This window comes from Poecilia latipinna, unplaced genomic scaffold (genome assembly GCF_001443285.1).
Source record: "Poecilia latipinna isolate Pla-1442-1.1 unplaced genomic scaffold, P_latipinna-1.0 Scaffold384, whole genome shotgun sequence".
Lineage (NCBI taxonomy): Eukaryota > Metazoa > Chordata > Actinopteri > Cyprinodontiformes > Poeciliidae > Poecilia > Poecilia latipinna.
The window spans coordinates 351481-370362 of NW_015113000.1; the positions used below are offsets into that span (position 1 = coordinate 351481).

General features: G+C 37.6%; 3 protein-coding genes across 5 annotated transcripts in view; 2 read left to right on the top strand and 1 right to left on the bottom strand.

The window, feature by feature from the left end:
* The window catches only part of LOC106950196 (CAP-Gly domain-containing linker protein 4), a 29261-nt gene extending 16600 nt beyond the window's left edge, over positions 1-12661 (bottom strand). The window contains exons 1-8 of one of the 3 annotated variants that reach the window (XM_015036883.1): positions 12552-12658; positions 10523-10585; positions 10115-10261; positions 8836-8975; positions 8156-8249; positions 7824-7985; positions 6895-7013; positions 1118-1366 (exon numbers count right to left, since the gene is read on the bottom strand). In XM_015036883.1, coding sequence (XP_014892369.1) covers positions 1118-1366; positions 6895-7013; positions 7824-7985; positions 8156-8249; positions 8836-8975; positions 10115-10261; positions 10523-10562 — 951 coding nt within the window. In that variant the 5' untranslated portion in view covers positions 10563-10585; positions 12552-12658. Of the gene's footprint in view, positions 1-1117; positions 1367-6894; positions 7014-7823; positions 7986-8155; positions 8250-8835; positions 8976-10114; positions 10262-10522; positions 10586-12551 lie in introns of all 3 variants that reach the window. The other 2 variants (XM_015036885.1, XM_015036884.1) reach the window with 2 other exon arrangements.
* A 1063-nt stretch (positions 12662-13724) lies between these two features.
* cimip5 (ciliary microtubule inner protein 5) lies at positions 13725-14472 on the top strand. The gene is made up of 3 exons (XM_015036878.1): positions 13725-13942; positions 14028-14067; positions 14214-14472. The coding sequence occupies exons 1-3, from the start codon at positions 13830-13832 to the stop codon at positions 14406-14408; spliced, it is 348 nt and encodes a 115-aa protein (XP_014892364.1). The 5' UTR covers positions 13725-13829; the 3' UTR covers positions 14409-14472.
* Positions 14473-15378: 906 nt separating this feature from the next.
* The window catches only part of slc66a3 (solute carrier family 66 member 3), an 8189-nt gene continuing 4685 nt past the window's right edge, over positions 15379-18882 (top strand). The window contains exons 1-5 of the mRNA XM_015036887.1: positions 15379-15657; positions 17104-17186; positions 17812-17881; positions 17986-18043; positions 18400-18520. Coding sequence (XP_014892373.1) covers positions 15512-15657; positions 17104-17186; positions 17812-17881; positions 17986-18043; positions 18400-18520 — 478 coding nt within the window. The 5' untranslated portion in view covers positions 15379-15511. The remainder of the gene's footprint in view (positions 15658-17103; positions 17187-17811; positions 17882-17985; positions 18044-18399; positions 18521-18882) is intronic.

Here is an 18882-nt window from a genome sequence, read left to right on the forward strand (position 1 = left end):
CAGTAAAAGCTTCAAAAAACTGATTTTGATAGAGTTTTGGAAATATACCGAAGCAAGAGTCAGGTATTTGATTCAACCAAACAGAATTAATCACACATCATGGCACAATCATAAATTTAAACCCATCCAAAATGAGTGAGGTGGTACTTGTGATCGGAACCACAAATTAATATCTACGCACAAACACAATATGACAACTATTTAGACACAGCTGTGCTACAGGCCTTCTCTGCTTTCTTAGAGCGCTTTATGTCAAAAGGATTACACATGGTTCCAGCCGATCATAGCTGATCAACAAGACTGAAGATTTTCTTTAGGCATAAAAACATTTTATGACAGACGCATTTTCTGATACATTCTGTACCTCAAATAAATACAGAAAAAAAACAGAGTTTACTGTTGTGACACTGCAACAATCTGACAGCCAAGAGCATAAATTGCCTGCTAGTGAGGATATTCCTGAAACGTAACCTGTAATTATACTGTGACTTGTCAAGAGACTTTGCATTAATGCTCATTGGAGTGCTGGTTTGTGCTGATAACAAGTGTGCCACTTTGAGGCAATAAACATGTGTAATGAGCTCAAGTGAGAAGTATGAACAACAGTCACAGTCTAGTCAACACCGTTGGTGGTGCAGATCAAAGAAAGGTGTAAAAGAAGATGACTCACAGGCAAAGAAGATGCATAATCAGTACAGGCCTTTCACTCACAGATGCAGTCTGTAACGGATGTGTGCAGCCTGTGAAATGCATTTAAGAAGATCTATAAAAAATACTAAATAGTCACATCAATCTGAGATTCGGTTCCATCCTCGCTGGCATCACGTCTAGGCTTGTTAAATGCTAAATTAAATAAGATACTCCTGTATTAGGCTAAAAATACCAGATTGTGACTCGCTGCTGCTGGGAAACTGCTTATTTTAAAAAAGTTTCTTGTTTTTGCAAATCACTGAATCCTAATTAGAAACTTAATCTAGTACAGTAGCGAGATATGAAAAACAAATAACAGGGGTTTATTTGATCCAGTACAGCTTGAATGACCTCTAAGCAAGACTTCTCCATCAGAAAAAAAAAAAAAGATAGTCTCTTTTCCTTCGTCAGCAACATGAAAACAAACCTTCTGTCCAGCAATCACCACACGATCCCCGAGTCGGATTCCCATGGATGCGAGCTGCAGCCTGGCCTTATCAGAGACAGCAGGGATGACCTGGCCTTGCAGTGTGAGGGGCAAAGGGGAGCTGGGTCTCGGTAAAGCCTGCCTCAGCAGAGTCCGGAGCTCTTTGGCCATGGCGGCAGCATCTGCCATCTCCAGGGGCATATCCAGTGGATCAGGTACAACATCTGCTGGACACTGCCCTTTGTCATTCTAGAAGAAGAGGGACGACTTATTTAAGAACTGGATTTCATTTTATTTGAAAAAGAAAAACAAACTGTAAAATGCAATTGGTAAAATCAAACAACCACCACTCTCCAAATATTAAGCAGGTATAGAAGATTTATGCATTCTTTCATTTTTATGTTTGGGTCTATTTCGAACCAATAAAAAAAGCAACACAGAGAACAGATTGTTTTCTCCAAAATGAAAATGGCCACTACTTGCAATATCAAAATAAGAACAATTGTGTCAATGCACTTGGATCGTAGCAAATAAGTTCCTTTCTCCAGGTAGCTCAGCTCAATTGTGTGAATCACTAAAATGCTCAATTTATTTATTTATTTTGTATTTTAATTTATAATGATTTTAAACTGCAATTTATTAACTGTGGTTCTGATCCTAATATGTGCCAGTTGAATAATATGAAATATTATGACTGCAGATTAAACCCAAAACAAACTACCTATTCATAGTCCCGCAGGGGACTATGAGAAATAAATTACGGAGAATTACTTTAATTTTCAAACTATCAAAAGGCTATTATTTACCTGATTTGAAAAAGGATTTTTTCAAATCAGGTAAATAATAAAAAAAAAACTGACAGGCAAACCTCAGTATACGGTCTAACCAACTAACTAACCAAACCGCGAAGGTAAGAAAGGCCGAAGGAGGTAATGACCCACAAAGAGCAAATTATGATGTCATGGCTTTGGACACTTCTGATTGGTTAGCTGACACACTTGAGCTCATTAGAGGTACACCTGTGAATGTATGTTAAAGCCACACCTTGAACACACTGCTTTCTTTTCGGCGTAAAGGGGAAGTAAAAAATCTGCCAAAATATCAGGAAGAGAATTTTCTGGTTCATCCTTGAGAACAATTTCCAGATGCTTGAAGGAGCCGCTTTCATCTGTTCAAACAATTATACGCAAGCATAGACATGATGGGAATGTCTAACCATCAAACCTCTGAAGAAGGAGATGGGGGTTTTTTTGTCCCAGAAATGAAAGTGGTTTGGTGTGAAATGTACAAAACAGCCCCAGAACAAAAGCCAAAGACCTTAAGACGATGCAGGATGAAGCTGGCAAGACTGCGTCATCATTCACAGTGACGCGTGTCCTGTACCAACATAGGTCAAAAGCCACCCAGTGCCCAAATATAAGAGTTTTACTCAACTGCAGCACTACAGTAGACCAAGCTTAAAGGTAAATCTTCAAGCTCAAGGAGAAAAATATAGGACTTGTAACTAGTTTACTATGAAGACTTCTCCGTCTGTACTTTAATGAGAACAACTGCCAACTTCTATTGCACATTAGACTCCATCACTTCTACATCACATAGAAACATCAGAACTTGCGTGCCCCTTTCAAAAGAGATCACTTATTTCTCTCACATTCTTTAATTATATTTCAACTCCCAGAACGAAATCCCCATCAGTACATTTCAAAGAAGCTGATCAGCGGAAAGTAACATGAAGGTTTACCCAGGTGACTCTACGACAGTGAAGATAGACATCTTTGAGTCAGCAAGCTATATTTCAGAAGGAATGCTGCACAGGGAGGTTGTTGTAGAGGTCTGACAGAGGAGAAACCTCAGCAGGAACACTTTATTTGGTTATTTTATGTGGTTTATGCTGCACTAAGAAATAGGTTGCACTTGTTAATGTTCAAACACTAAGCTAACGTCCGCCCCTCACAATCTGCCTTGTGTGTGGGTAGGTGAGACATTGAGGCAAAAGAAATTAAATGCTGTTATACCTTCACTCATACAATAGTTTATTTATTGGGAAAAGGTCTAACCAAGTCATCTCCACATATCCAGTTGTGTTAATCATAGTTCATAATCAAATTTAATCCCAAGCAATGCCTCACAGCAAGACATTCTTTAAACTCTTTCCCACACTGACATCGACAAGCTGCAAATGGCTCTCTCCCACACAGCAGCCCCACTGTGTCTACAACAGTTAAATTATAATGTTCAGGGGTTGTCAACAGGCATGCTGGAGAGTTATTTACAGCCAGAAAGAGGCTGTACTGAAAAGGGTTTCACATTTCTATCCACTATAATTTATAGGCAAACTGAATTTCAAGAAAGCAATTCTTTACGTGACAAACATCAGAAATTATTTTGAACATATACGATAGTCAGGAAAGTGATACTTGTAGGCAAGCATTTCAAAATTTGGGACGATGGTGTTTGAGAAAACACGTCAGACATTACCGATGAAATCTGATATTGTCCAAAAAATAAAAAGCTCAAATTGTTGGACACGTTAACCAATGCGCTTCTCCTCTAAGCTTGCCAATATACTGTTATATTTCCAAAGTTCAAGCAGGTTCATGGGCAGATTTTTCTGTGGCAGAACAAAGTCTGAATTAACAATCACATTTATTAATGTGCTTCAAACCTGCTGCCTTTAACCTCGAAGTGAGTTTTAATTTGGTGCGTCATATTCAAAATACTTAAAGTTATTTATGCTTGAATATTAATATTTACATCAAATGGTACATCAGCAAGGTTGTAACCAAGGAGTCTTTAAATGGGGTTAAATGGAGGCAGTGATGATTTTGGGTGTCACCAAAATAAAATAAATTTAAAAAAAACCCAGCAGAGCTACAATACAAAGTGGGTGACAGACTGACCATAATTCTGAAAATAATTCTAACTGAAGCAATTTATCTTGATTTTATTCAATAAATATATTATCCACAAGACTCTCATAATGAGTCTTGTGGATAGTCTCATAATGAGACTATATTTCATTTATTCTCAAATGAATGATCAGGACTGTGAGATAAACACAATTTTTTTTTGAGTGTTTATCTCACAGTCACTGTGTGAAAAGGAATGAATACGAGTTACACTTTTACAACTGAATTACTGAAATAAATACAATTTTATAACATGATTTTCTGTTTTCAATTCATAAAATCTGCATCAACAGTAAATACTCTTAGTCAAAACTTTCCTCTGCTTTAATTCAAGGTTTGCTCTAAAGAACCTTGCAAGGCCAGGCAAGATAACCTTTAGACAAAAACCATTCAATAAGTATTTTTAAAACATTAATTTTATATAATACAAAATAAAAGTTAGACATCAACATGAAATAGTGAATATGTTGAAAATACAATTTCAGTCCAAGTCCTAAAAAGCTACATTATTGGAGCAACATTCATCTCCATAGAAAAAGGAAAATATATAAATCATGTCGAGATAAACAAATTGGATCAAAGTAAATTCTGGTAAATGATGAAAAAACAGAGGCAGCAAAGTCAGGAGACACTTGGTTCAGTCATGGACAATAATTTTACTGGCATAACAAATGAAATCTCAGACAAAAATTTTTCAACTTGGCAAAAGTAAGCAGCAAACATTCCCATTAACTTAACAACTTTAAATATCTAAATTCAAAAGTCAGACCAGATCTGGTCTAAATATTCAAGTCCAAGTATGGCCCTAGGTTTGCATTCACAGCCCAAAATAAGCTGAAAAATGAGAGAGCACTTATGGACTCACCGCAGAGCAAGAAAATGATTGTATAATTGTGCATAGTGCTTTGGTGACCTCCAGTGGAAGCTGGCATTAAAACGACATAAAAACCAGTAAAGGCAGAACTGACAGCAGAGATCTCCTCATGGACAAGTATAAATTAATCTAAAATCTATGGCCTAAAAGAGTCTGGTGCATTTTAATGTCCTCAAATGACAGCAAGATGGTTGATTTGTTTGCATTCACACTTTCTATTTAACTGTTTTTGTAGAAGGGGTACTGCTAAAAAATTAAAGACATTTAATTTAAAAACAGTGTTCAGTGTCAGTTTAATCAGGTTCAGCATGAGTGCATGCAGCCTTTATATGAGCTAAATGAGGCAACGGATAGATTTAGGACAGACGTTTATATTCAGTTCAGTAACCATTGGTGTTGATTTCTTACCATCTCTGCACAGGTTTCCCATGCATTATGTCAAAATGCTAAGGTCAGAGAGGGGTCCAAAAAATTATGTCAGCTATTTCTACAGCAGTGAAATCTGGAAAAACCGGAGCTAAAAACCGGGTGGACAGATGCATATTAGAAAGATGGATTTAACAGTTCATGGGACAGAAAATAAATCCCAGACATACAAGTATTTTCAGCAATTTTTTGTATTTGTACAAGCCTGGAAAAAAGCTCCCCAAAAAAATCTAAAAACTTTTCCATATGTATTAACCCAGTTTGCCTTCGCATGAGCTAAATTTCGGCTGAAATAAATTACTAAGATAGCTGCCACTTATTAGTTAATTATGCATTTACTATATTAAGCATGCTAATTAAACTATATGAACCAATTTAAAATTTGTTTGCATTATATCTAAATGTGGAAACTGATTCTTAAGGTGGAAATTGATGTAAATTACATTTCCAGAACTGCAGAACCATTTCACACAAAAACAGCTGCACCTGAGGGCAGATGAATAGACCTCCTTTCTTCACACAAAAGTAAAAAAAAAAAAGTGGAATAAATAACACAGATGATTACAGCAAGGATCCCAGGAAGCCAACATAAATAAATGCACCTGTGGTTTTCCTGCTACAGCCTGTTCTGAAGGAAATGTTCGCTGTTCCGTACTGACATTTTTATAAAGTCTAGACCCATTATTTACAGTCCATTTGAGCTTGTATACCAAGCAATTATTTCTCAGAGTTTGGGTGTGAAGCATTAATCATAGAAAACATGTTTTCTGTAGCTTTTGATAAACCATACATTTCTATAATAGCTGAAAGTTGTTCTACCTCCCCCCTCTGTCATGGAACAAGATAACAACTGGGTATGGCTTAATTCACACTCTACATATTCAATGCATTTCACCTGTTCTTGTGGCAAGAGAATAAAAGTATTTTTTATCCACACAGGTGCATAAATTGTGTACATTATTAATACAATTGAGATTCTCCAGATGCAAAAGGTAACAGGTTTGACCTCTTAACCAGCTCTGTAATCTATTAACTATTTAAACCAATCAATTAGTTCAGCTACTTATAGCTTTCAAGAAATTAAAGTTAGAATTTCTGAAAGCTATGAATAAAACGAAACATTTTCTTACATTTTCTCCATTTTTAATGGAGGGAACTTTAAAAATCACTCCAACACCTTATACTGGTTAAAGGTCAATTACATAGTTCTCCTTACTTATAGATGGCAGCACAATTCAAACTTTGTGGTTCTTTTAGCTTTAAATACCTTTTAAAGTCTTATAGAAGTTGCAAGTCACCAAATGTTAGTAAATATAACACTGGCTCAGATTAGCTAGCACATTTTGCTTCAGTGCATCACAAAAGTATTCGCAGATGTCTTTCCTGATGTCTTAAACTGTAATGAAGAATTAAAAAGAATCAATTCTCTTTCTAAATTAAGGGAAAATGGATCAGTGCCAAGATGCAACTCCAAACAGTTGAAATGGTGTGCTGAAATAATTCAAGAACTCAGAAGTCTGTTGGTGTGTGATTATACAGAAAAAAAAAAAAAAAGAAAAAAAACGTACCCTGAAAGCTGGATTAGCTCCCAACTCCAGGAGACGTTTGACAGCAGATGTGCACAAGTTGGATGCAGCAATGTGCAGAGCTGTGCCAAACTCAAAGTCACTGCAGGTGGCATCAACCTCTGCAGAGAAAAGGTAGAGGAATTAGTTTAATTTCAGGGATAGACTGCACAGTGCTGTGCTTTTCCCATTGTACTGTAATAGGAAAATTGCCAGTGTTCATATACCTTAAATATTTTTAGATTTTGAACTTTGTTATTGTATTTAAATTTACTGTGATAGACCAACAGAAGGTAGTGCATAATTGTGAATGCACTTGTATAGAGCACACTATAAATAAAGTCCAAGCAATATCTTTTAATCTCTCAGTTGCACTACCTATCTTTTTATTTCTTCCAGGATTATCCTGTATTTGGCCCCATCTAACTCACCAGAAGCTGATCAGAAGCCTCTCAACAGCATTATGCTATGTCATGCTATTGGGATGCAATAATCACATGTGCAAGTGATTATTGTTTTCAAAGGAATGTGATATGCTAGTTTTCCACTATACATGGCATTCTATGTGATAGAAACTTCTAGTCAAATCTAAAAAGGGAACTTTTGTACAAGTTTTCTTTATCCCCTGCATGGCTTGTAGAAAACTTCGGATGACTGATTATTCAGTCAATCTGCAAAAAAAAAACAACAACACAATTTCTCTGTATCCACAACAAGCATTAAATACAACACCATCACCATCTGCTGCCTCCATTCACCTGTGGATGAAACTAATAACCTTACAAACCAGAATGTTTACCACAGCAAGAAGATTAAATTGCTGAGGTTTTAATCTCTGTGGCAGTTGGTGCTGAAAATAGAAATGCCTGCCCTGCACTGAATGTTGCCACAATTGTCTCCTCTCTTCTCTGGCAGCAGTTCCCTGCTCTCACCTCCAGGCTGAGAGGCCTGCAGCACCACACCAACCAGCTGGGGAACGTCAAAGTAGGCAGCGTAATGCAGCGCCCTCATGTTGGTCCAGCGTGAACGAAGGTTGGGATCAGCACCCAAAGCAAGGAGCTGACGGGCGAAACTAGCTGCCGTTTCTGCATCACCTGAGGAGAAACAAAGTTTTGTTAACTTTCTTTTGTTTGTTTTTTTAAGAATTTGTTGAAATGGAAGAACATTTCTTAAACTTGAGCGCTTTTATTCAGCAGTAAAACAACAGAAAGAAAAGTCACAGTAGATGAGCACTGAGATTTAGAAGCAGTGGAAAAGAACTAACCAATTCCAGGAGCCCCAGCCTTACAACAGTAGTGCAGAAGGCTCATATCAGTCAATCCATCTCGGTCATTCACACCACAACCTCTCTTCAGGATCTGTGCAGAGACACGATGCGCAATGAGCCTCAAAGAGGCTAATGTCACTGTAGGAATGTCAAGTAACAGTGAAACTCAGGTACAGTGAAGTGGAGAATGAAATGATCCTCTGATAATGGCATTCCTTTTTAAATTTAGACACCATCAGGGACATCATGAAGGCATTCATTTCTCCAGAGTCAGAAAAAAGTGTGCAAGAAGAAATAATTGCTTATTTAAACCCTTAAAAGGAAAATTTCTCTGCACAATTTACTACATTGCAGGTATTTTCAATAACTTGTGATAAAAAGGTTTCTGGGTGAGTGGAGAGGAAATACATCTATCCAGTTTTCAGCTTATATGAGGATTGGGTTGCAGAGATGACAAGTCCAGGAGGAAACAGAAACATCCCTCAAAAATATTTCAAAACTTCAAAATTTGTGTGGAAAGGCTTATTAGAAAAATAACACTTTTCTGGTTTAAGAGATCCAGTTTAGAAAACCCATAAAGACCTCGCTGTGGCTCAATCTGAGTTTTACTTTGATCTATTCAATTTTCAATTCGATTTTGCATTGCAATACTAAAACAATAACTGAGAATCGGTCACCTCAATGCCAATGACGTCAATGTTTTTCTGAACCTGAGGTACCCATTGCCTGAGGACAGCAAACAGCTCAGGTATGGTGGTGTTGGGATCCTGAAGAATTTCTCTGCACTGCGGCTCAGACGGGTCAAAAAAGGAAAACTCTGGAGGAAAAGACAGACAAAAATAATGGCAAAACTAATCTGTTGCTATTCAAAACTCCACAGAAAGCTATTTAGTCCTGATATAAAGTTTTAGTATTAGATTATTAAACTGCATCAGAGTACTATGATCCTTTACAATTACTCTGCTTAAACCAGATGCAGGAGTTGACATGTACTGGGACAAATGAGAATTTAACAAACCCATTGTGGCTGAGGGGTCAAATTGATAACCTTTCCTTTAATCTAACCTATTTAAAACCTGACATTTTAATTACATTTCTAGGGAATGTTCATTCTCAGCATTCCAGTCACAAAAACTATATGCTACCTGTTCAGTGACCAACATGACTAAACAATCATAAAGGTATAAATGTTCTTGAGGGTTTCCTTGTGTCATCACATAAGGATTCCTCTGTTATCTCCCAGAAGCATTATCGAATAACTGGCTGAGTAATAACTGTAAGAAGTCTTAATTGTGTGTTGAGAATATAAGCTGTATGAACATTTCCTTCCAAAAGTATTAACGTCCCAACATTTTTTCATGTTTTCCCATGTTTAGAGTATAAAACATGGTCTAATAGGGCATGTTTTATGCAAGCAACAATGACTTGATGCTTAGCTTTCATGTCGTTTCTACCATATTGAAATAAACAGATGCTTTACTGGACATACATGTCCATGGATTTCAGAAGGAAATTTGAAACATCAGTGGAGTCAATTTTATAGAACTGTGGACAAAAGACTTCCTCACAATCTAAACAATATATGAAACTTTCCCAAGATAATGTAAACAAATAAGACTGAAGGATAAGGGTGAATGCTTCAGCCAGGGGTTTTCACATTTTTTCCTAACATTTATTTTTCCAATTGAAGTGTACAAGATAAATGTCACATTATTTGAAGATAAAGTTTTATTGTGTTTTATTTTATTGTGTTTTTCCTGCATCACAAATCCTCTCATTTAAATTTTTGTTTTGTTCTTAAAATTTAACCCAAGCCGATATTTTCATTATTAAACCAATCCTAAGATGTGACTTAACTAAGCATCTCTCCGTTCCACCTGTCAAGTCATTACTTTATCATTCTTTCTTTCAGAATGACCCAAATCCAGTTATCATACAGCATGAGCAGGTCCTCACCACAGTCACTGGGCATTGGTGCAGAAGCCACCTGGTGGATAACTGCCCGCTGGTGGGGAGCATTTCTTGTGAAGCAGCCCAGGACAGCATCTCCTTCAGCAGGCTCTGAAACATCCTCCTTCGTCATCTCCCCTTCAGGGCCCCCGGCTGGAACAATATTAGAAAGTCTATTCTGAGAACACAAGTAGGTCTTTTCTCTCAATAAAAAAAGCTTTAGCACACTGAAGTTTTCACTTGGTCCACTTCAAGATTTTTATTATTTTTTTAAACAAAGTAAGCTTTCTTTTTAAAACTACTGGCCTAATGTTCAAACAAGGGGGCTGCAGGAGAAGCAACACGGAGGCTGGAAACAGAAACTATGCTACAAATTAAAAACAAGCTCAGATTCACACACAGCCCAAGACTTACTGTTTTCTTTTCCATTATCCCTTTTCTTGATGGTCTCCATGAGAGCCTCTCAGTGGAGACAAGCTAAAAAAATCAAAAGACACAGACTGGGTCCAATAGCTGAGCAGAACTTCAAACCAAAATCCTTCCAAAAATAACTTCAAGTTAACTGGCTTCGGTCACTGCGATCTCCGATATCAAACTCACTCTTTCCATTTACACCTTGTTGATCCTCTGACTACCAGGTCCAGTTGCTATTTACAGTCTGCGCACTTTAAAGCCACAGTGGTCTCACCTCTGATCTCCCAAGATGGAGTTTCACTCTCACATGTGCACTACTGACCTCACTGCCAACTCGTCTGATTTGCCAGACATCACAGATCCACAACGTAGAGAATGTGACTGGAGGGTGAAAGTGCAAATAAACACTGTCCAACAGGGCAGTGGAGGTGGTGTCACAATAAAGGCCTTTCCAAATCCCGGTTACAGAAAGTACGCAGGCTGCTGAGGCATCCAAAGGAAAAAACTATTTAATAATTGTGTCTGTTACACAATTGTTTTTCCACCTCATTCAGGAAAAATAAAACCCACACACAAAAAAAGAAAAAAGAAAATTTTCAAAATGCAGAATATTGTCAACAATATAAAACTAAAATGTTTTTTTTATTTGATTTGAATATATCAAAAGTAGCAGCAAAAGTTATGCAATTACTCATTATCAAAAGTCTGGAGAAAGCTCATTATCAAAAGTCTGGAGAAAGCATAAAAATGCTGTCACAAGACAGCATTTTTATTTTATGCATTTCCAATTTCTTTTTATTGTATTTTCAGTATCCAGCTCAGCAGTGCTCAACACCAACCAGAAGAATTTTTTTTTTTTTAATTCAAGGTTAATACAGGTTTTCAGAAAGCTAAATGTTAGTTGGAGACCTTTAAAAAAAAAACACACAGTAAGTTCAATTTAGCACCTACATGAATTACAAAAAAATATCCAATACCTCACCTAGCATCTTATATTTTCCTTACTTTATAACTAAAGAAAAAAATAAACTGTCAACTTAGTTAGGTTAAATAGACAACAACCAGACTTTGGACACCCCCTGACATTTAGAAGTTGTACTTAAATTCACAATGTTAATACTGTTATCTTGGCAGGTTTATTCTAATATTTCAAAAGAAAAAAGCGGTGCTGCTCTCCACCTTTTAGGTACATCTCTGCTCCAACATTCCTGAATCAATTACCTACTCAGTCAGTTCTGCAGAGGTCTGGTAATTAGCTATTTATTTCATCCAGGTGTGTTGAAGCAGGGCTAGAGCTAAGGCTCCAGGACAGTGAATCTATGTAACTTTAGTTGTATACATCTAGTATATATGCACACACGCACACAATATAGGTGCACCCCATTATTTCAATACCTGCTGCTCCAGCAAAATACAATTAACTGGGATAATTGAGAACACCAGTGGACATACTGCTAATCATTTTATACTCAAACAGCATGCTAGCTGATAATATGCTGGGACTCTGGATTTCCATATCATGTTGTACAGTTATTTAATAAACTTGACGTTAGCCAACACAGCATCTCCACTTTTGAGGATATTAGCCTCCTCAAAAGTGACCTCCCGCTTATCTCACCTGTACCTATAACTGTGTGAGCAGAGGAAACGACTGAGTGGTGTTGTTCTGCACGTCCAATAAATACGGAATCAAGTTTGTATTCTATGAAGGTTAGCCAGTTAGCATATGTCCACAATAAGCTGATAGCTCACCCTCTAACAGGCAAACTACACCTTACTACTTAATAATGGTGTTCCTGAGAATAAGTGTCTACGAGTTAAGACTCGGTGCTGTCAGTGAAAATATACGATAAAAAGTTGCTAAAGTCATTTCTCACACTCTGTTAGCTCCTTAAATTAGAGTTCACCAAGAACAAACACTGAACCAAGAATGGCTCTTTCTTCGGAAAATTAAGGCCCTTGTCGAGCAGCAAATAATTCAAATTTTGCATTTAAAGCGGATCAATTTAGATATAAATATCAACCTTACCTTTGTTTGGAGGCGGGTTTCAGTTCATCAGCAAAAATAACCACAGAGCTAATACTAGCGGATTATTTTCCCTCAGCCCGAACGGCTACAGTGTAGTTTTTACCTTTCAGAGTAAAAGCTTTCATTATCAACTTCCGATTTTGAAAATAAAAGCATCAAATTCAGAAAAAAATAAACAGTCTTTTCCTGAAGGCGAGCAAATAAATAAATAAATAAATAAATAAAAAATACGAAGGCTGCATCTCAGTACATAAAATATGATATAACAGTCATTAAGTCTTTAAAGGGAAATAGATTACACAGGGAGCAAAACACTTCAAGCGTTTCTTTTTTTAATGGCTCACAGAAAATTAAACGTCAATATTCAGTTTCTTAAGGGTGTAAAGAAAATGGATGGATGGATGGATGGATGGATGGATGGATGGATGGATGGATGGATGGATGGATGGGAAATTTAACAATTATGTAAAACCAAAGATGAACTATAACATAGTTTACATAGACCCATAAAAGACTGCTGACTTGTCAGTGGTCAAGAAGTTACTGACCCTCAATATAGTTCCTCGTAAAAGTTTCATCTCAGGCAAAAGTGAAGATGAGTTAATGCAAGGCTCTTCCATTTCTCGTGTGAGCTGCCTCCTGTGGCAGAATTGAAAATTACAACACAATGTAGCGAGTGAGAGTGTTTCATCCTGCAGCTGGTCAGTGATTAAACAGAGTAGCTTCAAGCAGTGCTATATAAGAACGCCCTCTTGTGGCGGAATACAGAATAGCCACACATAACTGCTCCTTGGTGACGTTTTAGTTCTAGAGCTAATTTTAACTTTCACATGGGTTTTTCCATACTGCATTGAGTGTGTTACGTTAAGTCAACATGTTAACGATAGGCTACGTGTTATTTTAGCTGTCTCTAGCTGTACAGCTAATTTTAGCATTTACATGAGTTATTTCACACTGTTACAATAGGTCAACATGCTAGTGCTAGCAACTCTCCTCTTACCAAGTCTGGTTTGACAGATAAAAACATCTCACAAAAAATGGTGAATATTTTTTAAAACAGTAAAACTTATAAGTGCTGGAATATAAGTTGCTACACTGAATAATCACGAAGGTCTATGGAATTGTAAAACAAGAGGTAGTTGATGCATTTTAAGTGTAGATTCTCTTGTTAGACCCGTTTCCATGGAAACGTAAACAAAACGAACCGTGATTTGGGTCGGCTTCCCTACCTTATACCTAAAGCTAACGGAGGTAAATCTTCACCGTGCCGACGTCTTCATGGATCCCTCAAAAAGCCGCTCAGAGTATGATGAGAGTCGCAAAAATCCAGTAAGTTTGGCCGAGCAATGGAAAGACCTGTGTGTAAAAGAGAGGAGAATAGCGTTGGAATGGTAAGCTGAAGAAGCATGAGCGGAAAAAAGCAAGCGTAGCTGTTTTGTGTCAAAAATAATTTCACCAACAAGCTGTTGTTCACAGGGATGAGACCTGGGGCGTTGTCCTGGGATGTGGCACACAGGTGAACACCACCTGCTTTATTCAAAACTGATATTTACACAGCAGCCCCTACAACTGGGGTGCCCAAAGTCGGACCGACTTCGGGCACCCCTGCCCTACACACTTTGCCACTCCTCACCAACAGTGATAACCTGTGGATGTTTGCAGGATGCCCCAATGGAGGAGAAGTCTTTACCGAAAAACCTTTCGGTCTATTCCGAGTTCGTCCCCAACACAGCCAATCAAGTCTATGGCAGCAGGCAAGTCATGCCTCACGGGAAGGAGATGATCAAACAGCACGGGTTGCCACTCTTTCATGGAAGCTACAGAGGAAAGAAAAAGACTGTGGAGAAGGAAACATGATACATCCTCCAAAGCATGGGACTGCATTGGGATTTTTATAAAATCATAAATAAGATGTCAGTGATTACTCTGTGTCCTATGTCAAAAAAGAGGAGGCAAGCCTGTTGTTAATGTCTAATTACCTCTTGAGGTAAACTTACAAATGCATTGGAAGAAATAAAAGTTGTCAGGGCTGTAACAGAATTTTAAAAAGCAAAGCCGCTGACTCAGAAAATAGGATACAGTTTTAAGTCGCCTGAGCTCTCTTGAGTGGTTAAACAGGTACCTGAGCTAATTTGGATGAGTGAAAAGTTGTGTATTTGATACTCCATTTACTGCCAGATCTATCCAGGACCTCAAGGAAACGAGCAAAAAGTGGCTGTCCAAAGACATTGGATTTCACATTAGATAGATAGATAGATAGATAGATAGATAGATAGATAGATAGATAGATAGATAGATAGATAGATAGATAGATAGATAGATAGATAGATAGATAGATGTAACAATATTCGATAGAGTAATCAATTAGTAGAATAGTCTTTTACAACAGCGCTAACTGAGACCATTTTAAAGTGTAATTATAGCATTCTATGGCAGGGCTCTTCAACTCCATTCTTTGAGGGCCAGTTTCCTGCCACTTTTAGATGCGTCTCTATTAAATTCCAAAATGAACCTGCGTTCAGTATTTACTAGGTTTTAAATACTGTGGTTGTTTCTGAGCCAATCATCTTTCAGACTATGTATGCGGAAATGAGAAACGATGCCACCACCGGCTGACAGGAAACTGTCATATTTATACCATATCAACGGATGTCAAGCGCATTTTTTCAGATTAAAAGCATTTGTTCATTTATTTAATCACTTAATATATATGCACATTATTTTCATTGAAATATATTTAGATAATTTGTATTTTATAAATAGGTTTTGATGATTCCTGGTGACAGTAGTTTAGCGAGCGTACACAAATTAATTTCTACTATTATTTTGAAAATATACACCGGATTTCCGATCAGAGTCAAAGTACCTTAACAGTGTTTGCGTCACAGCGGCATCTGGAAGCTAGTGTTATTTATTAAAAAACGAAATAAAAAGATTAAAATAAAATTTAAAGATCCATCATGCAGTCCGACACTCTGCTGCACATCGCCAACTTCAGCACGCTGTTCCTCTGCATGGTGCTGAAGTTCCCGCAGATCTTCGTGTTGATGAGAGCCAAACGTTCAACAGGGATCAGCCTCAACAGTCTGCTGCTGGAGCTCATTGGGTAGGTGGACTCTGCAGGACTTTATGATGCACTTTTATCATAAACTCCTGGTTAAAGTGATTCGTAGCTGTTAGAGGAAGATGAATGGTGACGGAGGTGAGGAAGGGCTCAGCTTTGATGTGTTGTCTTCCTGTTTCTATATGTGTGCATGTGCTTAAAAAGAATAGGAAGTATATTTGTGCTGTCTAGTTCGTTTAAATGCGTGTGAAAGTTGATTGTAAGTCAAATAAAACTCTGTTTTTCCACTCAGTGAGATTCCAGTGTAATGATAATGTTCGTAAAGCGGACAGAACTGGACCTGTTTATATGAATCACTGCGCCGACGGCTCTCACAAACTGCCCTCTGTTGGATTTGTGGGGATAAACATCAGACTGACTGTCTAAAGCAGAATAATACGCCTGTGTCCTGATTACAGCTGCTCAGAATGTTTTTGCTGATAAAGAAACCTTATCAGCTTCAAACACTCAGCATCCATCTGGAAAATGAGCCGAGGTTAAGACTATGAAGACCCAGAAAGGCTGCAAACAGTTTGAAATATAAATGTGGAAATGCAGGGCTGTTTTTAACCATTCACAACCAACCTACACGCACAACACAGAAATCTGCGGAAGCGTATACACTCTTCATAGATACAATGATTGCAATGATCATAGACCCACACAAATTCAATGGATGCACCGTTTCCAAAAGTTCTTAATAAAACTCTGAAAGATGTGATATGCATATTCAAGCCTCCTTACTCAGCTTAGCACTTAATATAAAATGCATGCCACACTTTTCAGATTTTCACTGAAAAACTAATTCAACCTCTTTTCCTTCCACTTCACAGTTGAGCACCTCTTTGTATTGGTCCGTCACAGTAAATACCAATAAAACACATTGAAGTTTGTAGCTGTAAAATGACAAAATGTGAGAAAGTTTACAGGGTTGTGGATAATTTTGCCAGGTGCTGTGCGTTTTTGAAGTTCTCTACAGTAAAATCACAGTCATTGTTGTTGTAAAGGAAGACTTGCAGAAGAATCTTAGACAACAGATTAAAGATCTTTTCAAGCAGTCTAATAAGCAGTACACGATGCCTGGAAGAAAACATTTTTAAATATATAAAAAGTTTTTAATAACACAATGGTTTAATGATATTTGTTCTGACTGAAATCATCAGGAAGTATGTGATGTGGTCAGGAGGTTCTCAGGGAAATTGTTGCTGTTTTTCTTTCTCAACTCAGGATTTCAGATTCCTCTTCCACTCTGAACTCAAGATTTACCTCACGTCCAGGAAATCAGTACAACTCTAAACATTCTAGATATTTTTCAAGTACCTGTACATGTAAACACTTATACAAAAATGCTTGATGGGACTCATACTTACACAGTTGGGGGGAAGATGGACTAAATAGATAAAAGCTTAATTGATTACATTAAATAATCTGACATTTTATTCTTTTTAGGTTCATAGTTTTTGTAACGTACCAGACGTACTACAACTACCCACCCCCAACGTACCTGGAGTATCCCATCCTCATTGCTCAAGGTTTGTAACAAATAGTGTAACTTAAGTATTTTATTGGCTGAAAGGGATGTTTGATATTCTCATTCTTATTGTAATTAGGTATATTTATGAATTGAATGTAATCAAGAATAACAGTGTTGACATTGATGTTAAGTTTCATACATTGTGAATAGAGTTATAAAGCATGAATATTACTTTGAAAATCTTTTAACTGGCCAAAACTTTGACACAATTGCTTGTACACACATTAGATCGGTTTTTTTGAGGCTAACATTACCCTGAAATATTATAGAATGTATTTGAATTCATATTACTAAGCCAAAAATTAAATAACATCTACCATTTCTGCTTAGAAAAATCCAGCCAGAAATAACCTGGACCTTGTTGAGTTTGACGTTACTCTTCAACTGACTCAGGAACATTTTTTAAACTATTTTTGTGGGGGTTTAGGCCTGCAGGTAAAATGTTCAACCTGTGTAGATGAGAGAAAACTTGCAGGAAATTCAAACCAGGAAACTTTTAAATATGTAACATTTAGAAGAATCTGAATAGCTTGTGAATCAGCAGTACGCCAGTGGCCCTTGAAATGAAGATGGAACCTCGCCGGAAGTGGTGTACGTTTATAACCTGCTCTGTGTCCCGTCAGATGTCATCCTTCTCCTCTTGATTCTTTACTACAACGGCAGCCTGCGGCAGAGCCTGGTGTACGCCTTGCTGTATCCTTACCCTCTCTGACAGTGACAGCTGTGAAACTGCTTGGTGTTGAAGGAAATCAATGACCCCCCCGGCAGCATCTTGTGCCTTAACAGATCGTGCTCAGGTTGGTCGGAGGCTGGAGGCTCCTCACGGTGGAGAGGTGGATCATAGATCTGGCCATGGTAATGCATCATTTTCAAATGAGCCGCACATTGTCCCACAGTAAAGAGTTGGCACGTCATCAGTCAGGAGTAATGATGTGGAGGGCTGAGAGGAGACTCACCCAGAGCTCATTTCTCTCTCTCACTGAAACACATCAAGGTCTGCTTGGTAAATGGGATGAACATGTCTGTAGGCATTTTGCATTTAAATAGATGAAGCAGCAATTCTTCCACTTCAAGTTTAAAATGTTAGCAACAGAAAGTAACTTTTGTCTTGTTTTTGTTTTTTCTTTTACTGTGTGGCATCCAGCTCACCTGCAGTGTTCAATCCGTCATGTTATAAACGTGTAATATGTGACCTGCGCTGTCCTCTCCAGAGCCTGTGCACGTTCATCAGTGCAGCCAGTAAGTTGACCCAGCTGCAGTGCATGTGGAACTCCAAGGATGCTGGACAGGTTAGCGCCCTCTCCTGGGGCATGGCTACCTACACGTGTATGGGTGAGTGTGTGAGGGAGCGTCTTTTCCAGTGGCTGTCGGGGTAAAGACGGCTGCCAAACTAAAAAATTTAACTAGGACTGCACAATACATTGCAAAATAATAATAATAGGAAAAGCATAAAACATTTTGCCAATGCCGGTACATGTCACAGGTTGTTTTCCTCATTTAGAAAGTCGGGATTCTTTTAAATAATTCCTAATGGACATGCGTTATTGATATTGTTGAACATTGAATCTCCCTCTTAATTAATGACGTCACCCATAGTCATGAGTTGTTTTTTATATATATATATATATATATATATATATATATATATATATATATATATATTTTTTTTATATATATGAAATTTTTATAAACAA

Bases quoted from the DNA above. Each gene is read 5' to 3' on its own strand.
- cimip5 (XM_015036878.1), top strand. From the start codon at position 13,830: ATGGATCCCTCAAAAAGCCGCTCAGAGTATGATGAGAGTCGCAAAAAT. The intron at 13,943-14,027 runs GTAAGCTGAAGA...TGTTGTTCACAG, and splicing joins AGGAGAATAGCGTTGGAATG to GGATGAGACCTGGGGCGTTG. The intron at 14,068-14,213 runs GTGAACACCACC...GGATGTTTGCAG, and splicing joins TCCTGGGATGTGGCACACAG to GATGCCCCAATGGAGGAGAA.